At 41.3% G+C, this 16219-nt stretch overlaps 1 protein-coding gene across 1 annotated transcript in view; it reads left to right on the forward strand.

Annotated features, from left to right (window-relative positions):
* The first annotated feature begins 1057 nt into the window (after window positions 1-1057).
* The window catches only part of LOC144763326 (sodium-dependent glucose transporter 1-like), a 191159-nt gene continuing 175997 nt past the window's right edge, over window positions 1058-16219 (forward strand). Inside the window, exon 1 of the mRNA XM_078648811.1 lies at window positions 1058-1533. Coding sequence (XP_078504937.1) covers window positions 1318-1533 — 216 coding nt within the window. The 5' untranslated portion in view covers window positions 1058-1317. The remainder of the gene's footprint in view (window positions 1534-16219) is intronic.

The following is a 16219-nucleotide window of genomic DNA, read 5'->3' on the forward strand; positions in this document are numbered from 1 at the left end:
CATACATGCCTGTCGTACTGAATACTTTTGTGAGGGGCTTATGGTCTGTGCAGAAAGTTACTTTGTTTCGCCACACAAATTGACAGAAATGTTCTAATGCCCATACGCACCCCAATGCCTCACGTTCAATCACGGAAAATCTTTCTTCAGTTGGCGTTAATGATCGTGACGCGAATGCGATGGTGCTTTCTATTCCTTTACAGTCTTTTTGGGTTAGCACAGCACCCAAACCTTTTGAACTAGCGTCAGTGGTGATTGTGCTATTTAGTGAAGGGTCAACTATGGAACATAACATATCGCCTCTCCTTTATCCTTCAAATGACCCTCTTCTTCATTTTCCATCCTCTGCATGTCTTTTAACTCTGGACACATCCTAATCTAAGTCATCTGCATATTTGCCTTAATTGTTATGAATTTATTGGATGTTGTGCTTGAGCACACAAGACTAATCCCTAAAAACAACACTACCTGTTAACACTGGACTAACCACTAACCTTGGGTTACGGAGCAGAGAGCTGTCAAGCATAAAATACGTCAACGCCTCACAGGGGCAGAAGCTCTATGGAAATGCAGTTCTATTATTAACATTTTCAAAGCTGAAGTCATATTCCTGGTTCTATTGTAAAGCGCTCTGGCATAAATAAATAAAGTTAAATATGTAGAAGGGTCGCAGGCAGGTATCGCTAGAAATATTTATTGATAGTTCAATACAAAGGCTGGATAATCAGGTAGATAGAGCAGTGAAGTATCTCAAGCAGAACGCTTCACAGCTTCAGAAAGTATCAATTGACACTTTTAAGAATCCTAAAAGAGAACACCATGACAGAGTTACAAAGATAGAATATAGCATCAAAACAAAAGAAGGACAACAAATAGTTACTAACTGTACCAAGTTAACCTGTCATAGATATTTGCACACGGTACCACTGCAACATGGCCGTCTTATCAGCGTGTCCGAGGGGGGCGGGTCCTGGCAAACTTCGTGTCGTGAATTGTATTTCTTCTGTGTTTACAGCGTTTAGAAACAATGTGCAATAGCGTGATAGGCTGGACGACTCGAGCCACAAGTGGCCCTTCCCCTGTGGGCGTGGCTGTAACTTCTGATTCTGGTGACAGGAACCAAGTGACAGCTCTGGAGCTTCGGAACAGCAGGGGCGGCTCGCGCACAGAGCAGAGGGAGCGCTGAGGGGGTGGCGCGCAGTTGGTTCGGTCCAGCCAGGCTAGATTTGACTGTTGAGCGACTTGCAGAGGGGTTTCTTCCGCTCGCCTCACCGGGGTTGGCGCCCCCGCGGTTGGAGTGGCTCCTCTGGGGGTGTCATGCCGGCAGGAAGCAAGAAGCAGGTACGCTTCGCTACGCAAGAGGCGCACGGTGAGGATGGCGACGCAGAAACGCTGCTGCCCGACCTGGACGAGGACACTGTATTCGACAAGGCGACGGCGGACAGGGGGAGGCTGGTCAGCCGAACCCGGAGACGGCGCAATGCTGAGCGATGGTGCCTGACCGTAGTCATATGTGCAGCCTTCCTGGGACTGGTAAGAGAGGCGTGTGAGCCGCTGGGGCCGAATGGAGGGTTATTGGTTGGGGAGGCAGGTGAGAATAATGAAGGTGCACCATCTGTGCTGTGATGTAGAAGGCTGCCATGAAGAGACAGGGGCATGCCTCTTGAAGAAGGTAGTTTTATTTATTATATATTTATGCGATTTTATATAGCGCGGACTTTACCCGAAGGTGTCAGAGCGATTCACAATAGGAACAGAACTGATACATGAGAACATTACAAGTGAGCAAAATACAAAAGCAGTTACATGCATTGTGGCTGAGTAGGGAAGACCCACGGGCTCTGACAGTTCGGGCAGGGTTAGACGTGGTGAAATAGGAAGTATTCGCAGCGGCGGAATACTCCCAGAGGTGCACTGCGCGGTGCAGTGTTGTGGCAGGTGCACTGTGTGACATGGCATCTAAGTGCAACGATGTTGTCATGTCATGCCATGTGTATTTATCAAGCGCATTGTCACCCGCTAAAGTATCTCGGGCTGGCATGTCAGATTAAAGAACAAAAGGGCGCTTTATTAGGACAGGTGAGCAGTCTAAACTTAAATACATATGTAAACATCCCAGCCGCACTTTTACAGAGTTCAACTATCTCTCCACACCCTGAAGCCTCCAATGTGAGCCAATTCCAAACAAACCATACACACCGTTCTCACCATACCCCTATCACTTATTTCACCATACACTCGGAGCTGCCCCAACCATATCCCCTCTGCCAAGGTCTGCCCTGCCCCAACTCTATCGGCACATTTCATGATCCTTATGCTTCCCTGCTATCCAGGAAAGAAACATGCAAAGGCATATGACAGAGCATTCTCAGGAGCAGCCCCTAGAATCTGGAACTCACTTCCCCCGAATATCAGAAAAATTCCAAACTCAGCAATTTTTAAGAAAGAAACCAAGATATTTCTAATGAGTAAATACCTTCCATAGTCTTTTCTCTAGGCGATATCTCTTCAACTCAGAGACGTCCAAGATGTTCCGTTGACTGGAGTTTATAGAAGACAAAGGAAAAGACACTTTAAACAAGCATATAGAGGAAGACTTTATACTCCTTTCATAATTATTATCTAACCTACCTCAAAACTTTGTTTTATTCTTTATAACCTTGTAATCCTCGTAAACCATTGTGATAGTATACCTAACTAAAACTGCATAAGGTAATCTAGCTCTTGTAATGTGAAGTGCTCTGATACCCAAGGGTCTTGTTCGCGCTATAGAAAACTGTATAATAAATAAATAAATATTTCCTGTTCTCCTTGGGGCTCACCACGAGGTTAGTAATGAAAAAACTGTTTAGTCTGCACCCTAACGGCTTCAACTAAACCTAAGGGACAGTAGGCTGTTGCCCCAATAGCTTAAATCGAATTATTAAACGTGAAATCATCAATATTGTTGCCAAACTTTCTCTCAGACCCAATAAGTACAGCTCATTTCCCATGAATGGCATGTGCTCCACATGTTCTCTATAAAGCATAAAATACTCACTTTTGATATCTACATGTTCTACCACGCCGATGCCCCTACCATTGGAAAAACGCCTAATTTCTCATTTTAACTCCTTCTGGCACTTTTGACTGCAGTCTATTTTACCGCTCTCCTCAAAACACTCCTTGCTGACAAAGCCATTCAAAACCTGCATGTGCCTGACCACATTCTGATAAACACATCCAAATCTTTCTTCATTTCTTTCAGTAGCCACAAACCAGATAACTGCACCAAATCATTTCTCCCAATGTTAATGAACATCATGCCAGAACATGGTCTCCCGCCCACTAGAGTAGATAGCCATGGTAATAACTGACCCCATTTCACCCCCCCACCCTCCACCACGCTATTCAATCTTTTCTCCTGTAAATTAAAATCCCAAATTTGTTCTGAAATCACTGGTTTCGACCTGTTTTGCTGCCCATTTTACTAAAGAATGTCCAATAATCCACACGTAGACCCATGCACTAAGGGTCCTGCTACACAACCTCCAAACTAAGAAAACATATTACAATCAAACAACTAAGAAAGGCATTTCAATACCCCTAATATAACATTTACAAAATTCAGACGATAATCTGCCAAATTTCATAACTTTGCAAGGTGAAAAGCCCAATCTATTTGTCTCTGATGCTGCACCAATCCTAAATGAATGGATTCCAAATGCCAACGGATTTTGGGCCAGATGTATGACCGTTTTTAGCGGTCGCAGATGGAGAAATGGAGAATGCGACTACTAAAACGGCTTTTAGTACGTACCAACCCTTTTTAGTGAGTCTGTAACGTATTACCGACTCGCAAAATAAGGTTTGCGAGTCAGTATTAGGAGGGAGTGTGCCAAGGGCGTCCCTTCCTAAAAGTGAGTTGCAGGGGCATGTATGAAAGTTTTGCAACTGGAATGCAGTTGTAGAACATTCATATTTACTGAGTCTGTGAAGAAGGTGGTAAGCCACATTTACAGGTTTCCTCTGCTTGTTTATCCTCTTTCTTTCTTTTTCCCATCCTTTAAGGATACTCCGTCCTATTTTACCTGCTGATTGCCTGCAACCCCAGAAGAATTTACCATAAAAACTGATTCCTGCCTGTTTTTCTGCAATTGTTATCTGTGACATGTCTTTATTGCTATTGAGCATTATGAACTTTACTACATCCTTCCTTCTTTCTGTTAACTCATTAGTGCTCTGACCTCTTCTAACTGCCCCCCTGCTTAGAAATTCCTCCTATACCTGCCTATAGGGTGTCCTAGTACTCTGTGCTAGTGAGTTTTCAATCAAACTGTACATTTTCACTCTCCCAGTTCCCGTATCTCTTTTGGCACCTCTGTCTCCCTCAATTATGCTCCGGGCACCAAACCATGGAATCTCCGACGCTGTGAAGGAGACAATTTTTTTGTGCCTGTATTATTCACACTTGGCAAATGTTTGTCTGTAAATACAATATTGAACATTAGAACAGAGAGCGTAAAACATTGCAGCAGCTTCAGCAAACAAAAATTATTTTGCTTTTTGCCCGTTCACCAGGGCTACCATTGTGGTGTTAGCAACATAAAAGTCACTGTCTTGTGAGTCAGATCCTTTCCTCACAAAGCCAGGGCAACTAATAGTGGAAAAAACTGGTCTGAGCACTTCTTGCCTTCCCAAAAAAGGCCATAAGCATCTGCACCTGTCACCCCAGAAAAAGTCTTAATCTGCCAGTGAAAATCCTCATCTGCTAACCACTTGGTTACTCCATTGAATCCTCTGTGAAACATTTTCCAGACTTCCAAATTTGCCCATACTAAAGCTGAGATTCTGATTCTGTGCTGAGGTAATATTGCCCCTGCCATAACAAAACCAATACTCCTACAGAATGACCTGCCAGCTCTGACTACCTCACAAGCAAAGTTAGGATGACCTAGTAACCTCTGTATTTGCCCAAGCTGTAACTTAGGTGCCTCAATAGCTTCATCCAAAAGTTGAACAACTCTTTGATCTTGTTCTCCGGTAATCCAGCCTCCATTTTGATAGTGTCAAGTCCACATGCTTCTGTTTGGACTTAGCTTTCCCCAAGTCCTACTCTTAGGGTGTGAGCAGCCCAATAATACAGCTGCCACTCCTCTTGCTGTTACTTATCTAGGCCTGCTAAGGCTCACCCACTCTGGGGACAGGACGCCAGGGTGAATGAAATCCCCTCTCCTGGCCTGCATAAGCATTTTAACTCCTCACGGACCGCCTTTTCCTCTCTTGACATAGCTCTATTTACCACCTAAGGGCTTAGCAAAAAATAGTCTTTGTTTTTACAACAGGCCTTACCCTCATTTATTCTCAAAAACTTTCCCTGGCTATCAGGACGGCCGCGTGACATGTTGTGTCCCCAACTGCCACCTCACAAGACCAACTGCCATAATAGTCTCTCACCTGTGCCCAAATCCTCAAATCCACGACCACCCTAGTTCTGGACTGCACAACTTGACCAAGGAACCCAGAGGGTGGACTTGCATACAGATGTTACACCCAGGAGCCACACTGGCACCGAAGAGGGGCATATGCCTAGGCACGCCTTTTGTAGGTTGTTAATTGAATAGCCAGGTTTTCATCTTCTTGAGGAATTCAGGAAGAGAGGAGGAGGTTCTTATATGGGGAGTGAGGTTGTTTCACGCTATAGGAGCGATGTGAGAGAACGCTGGTCTATGGACTTCCTTGTAAATCACAAAGTGCCCCAGAGAATTCTGCAGGTGCACGCCCAGGCTGGTCTTAAACCATGGGTTTGTCATACATAAAACAGGCCAGTTTATGCATGTGATATGCAGAGGGCACGCTATCTTCTCGAATGTCTTACTTTTATGGTTTTAATAAAAAGTAAATATGCCGTACAACAGGTTTCTATTTACATTATTTGTTCTTTGTGTGGCTTATAGTTGCATCTCAATTAAACTTACTGGAAGCACAGACTAACATATCCCCATATAGTACCTATGGAATGGTACTTTATTCACGAGTACATTATTAAAGCTAGGAGTGGAAATTAGGTGTAGGACATCTGACTAATTTCATCTGTGGGTGTCATTTGAATCCAGCCCATAGAGTTTTGAGTGTTTCACACCTGTAAATATTCATCCATGGCAGTGGGGGGATGTCTCAGTAGATAGGTTGAGCTAATGAGACTCACAGCTCTTGGTGGATATGCTTCTTGGAAACTGTTTATACGACACCTATAATTTAAGTATAAAATGGTTAAAAAGTGTGTATTATGTAACTGTAAGAATTGACTCCCTTTATCATAAAAATAGCGATATAGCTGCCATGTTCTCAATTTGCTTATTCGTGGTAAATCTGTTTTAGCATGTTTTATGTGTGGCATTTCAGTGCTTGATATATGGGCAGCGAGTAACACTTAATAGCGATTAGAACGAACCATATGTGTTCACGTGATGAGGTAGATGTCAGAAGCCTCCCAGTTTGTGGTACGTAATTGTCTAAAACGGCAGATACTCTCCTGAAATGCTTATGATCGGCAATTAGCTTTTCTGACATGACACGGCCTCATTAGAAGAAGCAATGATATTTACATTTTCTTTCCATTGATAACCTCTGGCTCCGTGCTAGTGGAAGGGTTTGGATAGGGATAGATGAGGAAAGACAGTCGCTACCATTCCAAAACAAATACAGTAGCAATCGGTGACTTCCTGCTGTATTGGACTATGAAATTTACAATTCACTCTTACTCTTCTAGTCTCTTGTTTATGTCTCCTCTCTCTGCCCTACCCTTTACCCCCCTCCTTCAGCCATCTACTTCCCTAACTTTCGTTTAATTTCTCTTCTCAATCATTTCTCTCTTTTTTTACCTCTTATTTTCTCCCCTTTCACTTTCTCACTCAATTTCTCCATTCTGCTCCTTGGGCTGCCATGACACTGTGCGGCTGCCCAAAGCTGGCTTTTTGCGTTATTTGCAGTGTGCTCTCTGCCTGCAGTGGCAAAGTGGAGTGTTCCTTGTATCGCCCTAAACCACTCTAATCCAAGTTGAAAAGCTATTTGTGAACTAAAAGTTGCACTGATATTTATGCTGTAGTCTCCATCCCGTGGAGAACGCATTTAAACATTTTCTGTATAAAGTATTGTTCCAACATGAGAACAAATCTTACTTTCCCATCTGAGCATGATTATCCACCATCTGCCCTCGACAACTGTATCGCAAGGCGCACCACCAACCAGCGCAGCTCGCTGCATCTGTTCCTCGGAGCGCTATAAGTGACCGTGCGACAAGACAGGCAAGTGTCGATCTTGAGCAGCACTGGCAGCTGCCCTGCCTCCCAGTGTAATAATATGTAAAGGAATAACATGTATAATCTTGAGCAATATTAATTACTAAAAGGAAACCTGGGCCACATCTAAATATACCCCTTGAGAATAATGCTATTAATCCTGGGAGATTTTCATATGTGACTAAAACCGTATCAAAAAGAAGCTCATTGGCAAATTTTTCTGAAAGCATTTTGGTGTCGAATGTCCAAATTATCTGTGAAAATGCAAACATTATTAGAGTTTGAGTTTTGTTTGCCTAAATAGGCGTTTCAGTTCTAATAAATCTGCTAACCGGACCTTTAGTCTTCGTAATCTGATTGGGCCTATAGATTACATCTTCACCCTAGCTTGGCATTCCCTTTGTATGAGGATTTTTGAAGTTCTCATGCATCAAACTAGTGACTGCTTCCCATTAAGAGGATAATTTATAAAAAAAAAGTCACAAAACGATGTAGTTATGCCTTTGGAAATTGATTTACCAAGGCATTTTACCACTCAAATAAGTGCACAGCCTCTACAGCTACTGGGGGATTTAGAAAAAAATATTGAACCAAATTCTTTGCAGTCGCCAGGTGGGGACCCGGTAAATAAGTGAATACTATAAAAACATTTGTCAAATGCTTGACTAATGATTGGCGGAAGAAATCTGTAGAAGTTAAGGCCACTTGTTTTAAAGGTCGAAAAAGGATAAGATGGTTTGACATGGAACGTCAGAAGATGATAAACAAATTTATGGATGGTACAGTGATATAGGAGGCACACCAATGAAAGGGCTGTTTATTGTGAATTGCTTAAACATTCAACGGCTAGAATTTAATTTTTATTAAGGAATTATAAGGAACTTGGTAAGATCTAGCTCCCATGGCTATGATAACAAGGAGGACTGAATGGTCACTGAGGAATTATGTGTGGATTATATAGCATCCCTTTATAACCGAAACGGAGATATTGCCCTCCAGGTCATCAGTCTTGACGAAAATGAGGTCCGAGCTCTCTTTTCCGTAGCATCAGTAAAACATACAATCACCAAAATTAGGCTTACTAAAGCATCATGGCCTGATAATCTTCCGGTAACTATAATAAAATCCAATATGTACTGATGGGCAAAATTCCTTTCAGGGGCATATAAATAATTTACATTATCAGGTACATACCCTTCTGATTGGAAAGGTGTCATCATTAAGCCCACACCATGAAAAGCGTGTCCTGATGGACCTTAAATATTATCGTCTTATTAGCCTAATTGATGTGGGGGCCAAGTTAAATGCAAAAATATTGCTTTAAAGTCTCAAAAATTGGATTGAAGAGGAGAGTTTGATCCCAGTAGAACACAGTGGTTTTAAAGATGGGCACTTGACTAAAGCCCATTGTTTTTGCCTTTGAGCAGTAGTACCTAAATTAATGGAGTGGGGACACTTTATACTTGCTTTGTTGATTTTTCGATCCGTGATTGATCTGGTAAGCTGTAGAATCCTGTGGTCAAAATTACAAATCATGAACATACCGGGTGGTATCGTATAGATTTTGAAAGAACTCTACATGAATAATTGGGCCAAAGTAATTGTGGATCAAAGGGAGCCTATAAAAAAAGATAGGCATGGAGAATGGTTTGCGGGAGGGGTGTGTGTTGGCCCAACCCTATGTGCATAATATTTCGCTGACCCATCATAAAACATTGAGGGCTACACATACCTTTTCACTTAAAATGGGGTGGTGGCTTCCACATCCTGTGCCGTCTCTATTCTGATAATTTAGTGATATTGAACACAACTTCTGTGGGACTCAAAAGGAAATTAGTGGAATTTAATAAGTATTGTCAAAGTAATGATCTAGAAAGCAACTTTGATAAGACCTAAATTATGGCATTTGATAGAAAGCAGGTTGGGTATGGATGGTCCATAGGAAATACGGTGGTTGAGAAAGTAACTGAACATAAATATTTAGGAATGTCCTTCAATAGATTTCCTTCTTGGAATTTGCACATTGATGCTCTAAAATACAAATCACTTTCAACCATCAGAGGCTTGAAAATATTTAAAAATGATTATGGTGGCCCTTCACTCCATCCAGTTCTCGCTGCTTAGAGTGCTATAGTTTCACAGCAATTATTGTATGTAGTCGAGGTCCTGGGTCTGAGTGGTCACCGAAGTTGGGTAAAAGAGGAACTTTGTTTAAGGAATCTTAAGTCTCTCCTGAAATGTGTTATGGCCAAAGCAATCAGAATGAAAGAAGAACAATACCACCAACAGAGTCAAACATTATCTTGGAATTTTAAGATGTTACCACACAAAGCTGTTCACTCTCTGAGGTTGGGGTTGGTGTGGGTGAAGATGGGACGTGCCATCCTGTGTCTGAAAGTGTGATTGGGCCAGGGTTCAGCTTTCTCCTTTTTCCCAAAGTTTCCTTTTGTCTACTCTCCAATTAAGATAGCGTGCTGTTTCAGCACTCTGATGTTTCTTCTGGGGGTTGGCCATTTATTTTCTTGGGGTGTCGGGACGATAATCCTTTGGTATTTATTTCTTGAACTTCATGCTTTTCAAGTGGCTTAGTTGTGCCCATGAGAGTAAGGTATCATAGTCCTCTTACCTGCATTCATGGTTCCGAAGTATCTTGTTCAGTGTGGTCTTCAATCTCTCCACTGCTTTATTGGCCATCATGGTGTTACGTTATGGAGTTCAATCCGATGATACAAGGAAGTCTTAGAAATAATTTCCTTGTAAATGAGTTAAATTGTCAGTTTTTAGTGTTGCAGGTATTCCATAGGCTACTGATATTTGCTAAAGTTTTGCCTTCGCATATTCTAGCATGACTGTAGTGTTTCTGACATGTACTATAAGATATACTCTATCAGGAATCAGAAAAAAGTCTGTACTCACTTCAGGACTCCTCGCCTGATTTCCTTGTTGATCACTGAGGTAGGGCGACCTCTTTCACTAATTGCCCAGGATAGCTGGCAGGTGTCAGTTGTCTTTTCCACAAGCTCAAGCATTCCTGGGTAAAATGTTTTTTGCCCTAAGGTAGGTTTTGGACATTCCTTTATGCTATTGATGATATAATTGAACAATAATTCCCTCAAATTTAAAGAAAGTTCAGTTGTCATCCCAGTAGTATCTTCCCTGCTGTACTGCTCAGATGTTGGTGCGCCTTTCGAAGGGCCATTACTCTTCAGTGGCTGACTGAGTCTTCTTTTCTTGTGTCCTGCTAAGAACTGCTTCCAGGAAGACTCTTGAGTGAGAAACCTGACATGTTGATAGGTGTCACAGGTCTGATAGTTTGCAATGTCACTCACAACCACTGTGTGCCGTAATAAGTAGCCTACTATGTTGTCAGAGGCAGATCTGTATGTGATTGAGAATTTGTATTTAGTAGCTGAAGTGTCCAGTTCTCAGTAAGGGTGTAAGATAGGGTGAAGTGCCCTGAAATAAGGGAATCAGTGGCTTGTAGTGTATCGTCACTCGAAACGAAGGTCGCCTCACTTTGTGTGAGCGGATTCCCATTTTATTTGTGAATATCTTTTCTCTGAATAACAAGTAACTCCTGAAGGAATTATATTTATTTATATTGTAACTTTAGATTGGTCATTCAGGACCCAATCAAATCAACTCAATTGATGAATAGCATTTATGTAGAAAGAATCGGTTGAGGGCATAGACAAAAGATTTGTAAGTATTTTGTGTTATCGTATGAAAAATCAATAGTTTTAATAATAACAGGAAGACATGTACATATACACTCTATACAAGACAAGGACGTGCAAACATATAAATGAAAGGTCCCCGTGTTTACAAAAATCCACCAGATAAGACTTACAAGTGTCTGATATATTTGAATTCGCAGAAAGTACTATGTGGTGAATGATACAACTCAGCCTAACAACCATAATCTAAAAAATTAAGAGTACAGAGGATTGTAATTTTAATTGTTCTACTTTATTTTTTAAATTTGTCAACGTTTAGGTCTCTGGATGGTAAAAATCCATGAGACCATCTTCAGGACTATATTTGTTTAGAAGGGCAATCTGATGATTAGGGACTTCCATGAAGACCATACGTACAAGTCCAATGTGACTTGCTTTAAATCTGCAAATCTAATTTAGCACCATTAAATGTGCATAGAGCTAAAAGCCATTTGACCCCCACAATTGCAAATGGTAGACTTCAACCCCGCTTCTGTCGTGTATGTTTGTTGCCATGAATCGTCCCTTAAGTTGGGGACTGCCCACATGTTTAATTTATATTTTAACTGCAGTATCTCTGCGCAAATTCATAAAGATGGTCTCATGGATTTTGATTGTCTGTTTCTTACTAGTGTATTCTTCTTTCATTAGGATATGTGGAAGGACAGCAATTCAAATATGCTTTCTCCTTCAATTGACAAAGCTATTGTTTATCCATACTTAATGGGCAAAGTGTAATTTGGGAGGTACAGATATGGTGCCTGCCGTGAGCCATCCTCGCAATGTACCACACAGTCCGTTTCAACAGGCCCAGGCCACACATGTGCAAACACCCATCTTTTCTGGTAGGGCAGGATCTCCACGGAGAACGAAAATAGTGACTTTCACACATTGCAGAAGCAAGCGCTAGTCTTTGCACTTGAATTCAACACATCCCTATCAGTGCAATTTACACTGTGGCACTGTATCTCTAGTTGATGGTGACACGTTGCTACATTTGGTGCACAGCACTGCCATGTGGATGTGAAGCCGCAGGCAGTATGCAGCGAAGGAAAGGACAAGTTCAAACAGATCTTCATGCGCTCTTGGCCTGCTTCTCATTGCTTCTGTACAAAGGTATGACGCAGCGCTAAGTGGTGCTTATGACACAGCACACTGTAGTATTGGACTGGGATTGTGTGCACCAGATTCCCTTTTAATAGATCTCTGATCCCACAACCAGCATCAAAGTAACTGCTTGCTATCATCGTCCTGACTGTGCCGGGTAGAGTGGCAGTATTTATTACTCTTACTGTTTATGATGTGCTGAAGTAACTCGGACTGATAATTGCACAGGAGTCCTTTCTCTGTCCCGTCGGTGGCTCATGTTCCTCAGACCAAGGCCGCACGACACCTGCTCTGTATTTTTCCCTCACAAAACCTCTCTAACTTTATACAAGGACACACTGGGCTCTGTAGTGCAAATGGGGTTGGCCTTGGCTCTGATTTAACCAATCGGATCCTGCAAAGAGGATTCAAGGAAGACAGTCCTGGCCTTTTACAGAGTATCTATTAGCACACTAAACGCTAATAAGAGTTTACACGTGACACTCTCTCTGTCAGCACTGGAGACGAGATACATCAGCAATGGCCTCAAGAAGCAGCCACACTGACTTGCAAGTCCCTCAAAACTAGAGAAATAACCAAGACAGGACAAGCATTATACTGCAAGATTGATCACATCTTGAGTGTCAAATTTCGTGTATTTGAGGTGATGCAAGGACATTTCCGAAATATAAAGGAGGATGATGTGAAGCATCTTCAGACAGCTCGGAAACACATTGTACACAGGGTTGAGGACGTATCATACTACTGCCCCACTCACCCTCCACACCCTGCTGCTCCGAGGTTTTTGGAATGTCTCACAGTGATTTTCAATCTAACACTTCATCAATCGGAATCACTTGCTGTTAGGCATACTACGTCATGTTCTTATTTCTATTTCCCTACATCTTGTCAATCTGGCAAAGTGATGACTGGTTACAGATCAGCAGAGATGTATGTTTTGTGAATAAGAATTGGCGGGTCCAAAACTCTGGTGGTCTTGAGATTTCTGTTCGTATAGTTGCCAGGCTGTGCTCAAAACGGTGCCATGTTAGAACTGTAATGTAACTACAGTTTATTCTTAGTTATGTTGTTTTTAGAGGGATTATAGGGTAGGGTCTTTTCAAATAATAGTGATGTATGGGTTTTAATTTTTGTTCAAAACAGCGAAAATTATTTTGCACCAAAATTATGGTATTTTTGTAATTAGGTAAAATGTTAATTTGATAGCAGCAAATATCAGTAATCTTTTCCGTTTTTAGGAGTATGAAAACATGAGTAACCTAAAGCAATGACTGGGTCGTGTGGACCCAGTGGTGACTTTTGTTTTCAACAGGCACAACCGAACGATTTTCCTTCTCAAAAACGTAATAATGGTTAATAGTTTGATTATTCATACTATAACCATAAGCTCCCCGCTGCAATTTAAATAAGCTTGAATATGCCTTACATGTGGTGTTAAATGAGGATTCAAATGAGTCATGTTATTGTTGCACGTAACGGTACTTGTTTGTCACACAGTTGTGGCTGGAGCAGTGCTTCTCTATAATATCGTACTTGCTACAGCAGGTTGTTTTGAGGCTGATCATTAGTGTGTTTTGAGAAATGGGCACTATGTTCATTGCTCAGTATTACGTTTCTCAGGTGCAAGTTCGCGATTGAGACTATTGTGATACTAGAAAGTTGTGATTGAGGATGAAATTCTATACTGAAACAATTTATGAAATCATTAAATGCTATGGGGTAACTTTATTTAAAAGTAAGTTTGCTCTTAAGTTTTTCATCCAACTGGTAACGATTAAAAGCTATTTAGTGCTCACAAAAAATTGTAGGGAGGAGGGATGGGGAGAACAAGGCACTGGATTTTACTTTGCCTTCATATGGCTGGTCACGATTTTCAATATGGAAAAGCTTCCCCCAGCACCGGGCAAAGCAAAAGCAAACACCCTCACTTGCTGTTTTGGGGAAATGGTTGAAGGTGGGGCACGCTACATTTTTGCTTGACTGGCCTCTGGAAGTAGTCTTAAATGGTAGCAAAGGTGACTGAATACAGCACGGGATAATAAACTGAACACCATAGGAAGTCTGTGGCAACAGCTGATTAAAATGTTTGCACAGGCCTCGAAAAATCATAAAAATGTTATCAGACCTGCTGGTCTACTGTCTACTGACCTGCTAATTTACTTGATCTAACTATAATGCTTTTGACCCATAAACTGGTCTCCAATTGTGTGATTTTCCCAACACCTGAATTAATTCATGGCAGCACAACTCCTGCAGTCGGTAGCATATGTCTCGGAAATTAACCACTGAAAAGACGCACCCTGCTAAACTTATTAGAATCAAACTTGAATAAATACTTCTTATATTTGCCCAGGTCAACATCTGAAGCACGGCTGGAATTCGGCCTGAGTAATCAGGAGCAGCAAAGAATTAATGCTTTTGTAAAGCCATGCTGGACCCTTCACGCGTCGAAGCAGCCCCTTAACTATTTGTACAGGCAGGAAATAGAATCCCAAATGCGTAAACACCGGAATAAATCTTAGCGAGCATATCTGTTGTCGGCAATAGACTCACTAGGCAACAAGGAGGCATGGGCTATCGCAATGGAAAGAGCATCCTTCTTCTGGTTAAGCAACACTCAGCCAAAGCCAGTCACAACTGCAAGACAAGAACGAGCTCTCAATGAAACTCCATGCCTGGACTGTTATTGCATCATACCAGCTTTTAAAACCCTGGCATATCTGGCAGCTAATTGTTCCCTTGCATTAAAACATCAGTTCATGTTATGTCGCTTTGGGCAATTTGAAACAAAAGACTTTATTCCGTCATGGAAGACTCGGCGGACAAACTCAAGCTGGCACTTATGTGGCTGCAAATGCCTAGCCCTCTTATAATTAAGAAGGATGCTACTTGGATCACTCATTTTGCAATTGCACATGTGCCCCTGTGGGTAGTCCGTAATCTGTTGGCAAAGTGGAGTCTCAACTCTCCTGGTGTGCCAGGGAGCTAAATTCCTTTGCCTGGTGAATAAAAAGCTTGGCACTTCATCACACCAGGGGCCATGGACCCAAGTACTCTATGTAGATACGGATAGATAATCGGTGAATCACAATGCACTTGCATCTTTGTTCCCCATATAGTGGGTGTTTTATTGTAGTAGATGACAAAATATCAGTTGCACACGTTAAAGCTTGGTCTCTTTTTTTTTTTTTTTTTTTTTTTTTTAATGACATTTTATATTGTAATGATTTTTATTAATTATCAATCAATAAAGTTATGTTGTTGTTGAGTCAAACGTCTGGCTCTGCGTTTGATCCTTTACATTTTGTAATCCTAAGTAAATATTTTATTTAATGGGGCTGCATTCTTTTTTTCATTTGCCTGCCCGTAAGAAAACACCTTTAAATATGTGAGTTGAGCATGTCTGCTGTACAAAAAAAAATTCTGTTTGATCTAACAGACTAAACATTTGCTCCAGGTATAAAATGAACATAGCCATCATATAGGGCAAACGTGACCTCTGACTTGCCTCTTGGATCACTAATAGCATTGCCATCAGGGCGGGCAGGAATCTTTCTCAGTTCATGTGTAAAAACTCTTACTTTTAACAAATCTATTACTAACGCATGATAAGGTTTGTTCATTGTCATTTACAGTCAGCACATTTTCTCTTGAAATAGTGACAAATGTCCTAGAGACGCGCAGTTTAACTGATACAAATATTTAGCGTACGAATGATAATGTTTGGAAATTGGGTTTCGGCAAATATTAATCATCAAAATACTTTATTTGATTTAACGCAGTAAATTATAGAAGTCATCAAACACAACAGATCAGTAAAATCACCTTAAAACAGTACATCAGTTGTCACAAAGCGGAGTGAAACACCCCTGATAAAAACAATGGGTCATAAAAGCAAACATTCTGACTAGATAAAAATTGAAGATATAAGGTAGCCGGTACTTATGCAAACTTTTTAGAGAAGAGTACTCATCTACTTGTTACGTAAATTAGCAAATAAAAATTATACGTAAAGTGTCCAGTGCAGCAGCGATTCCAAATGTGCAAATTGGTGGACCCGAGGGTCTATGACGCTCTACTAAAAGCCAAGGGAACAAATTCAATCAAAAATTAGAC

Source organism: Lissotriton helveticus, chromosome 6 (assembly GCF_964261635.1).
Source record: "Lissotriton helveticus chromosome 6, aLisHel1.1, whole genome shotgun sequence".
Lineage (NCBI taxonomy): Eukaryota > Metazoa > Chordata > Amphibia > Caudata > Salamandridae > Lissotriton > Lissotriton helveticus.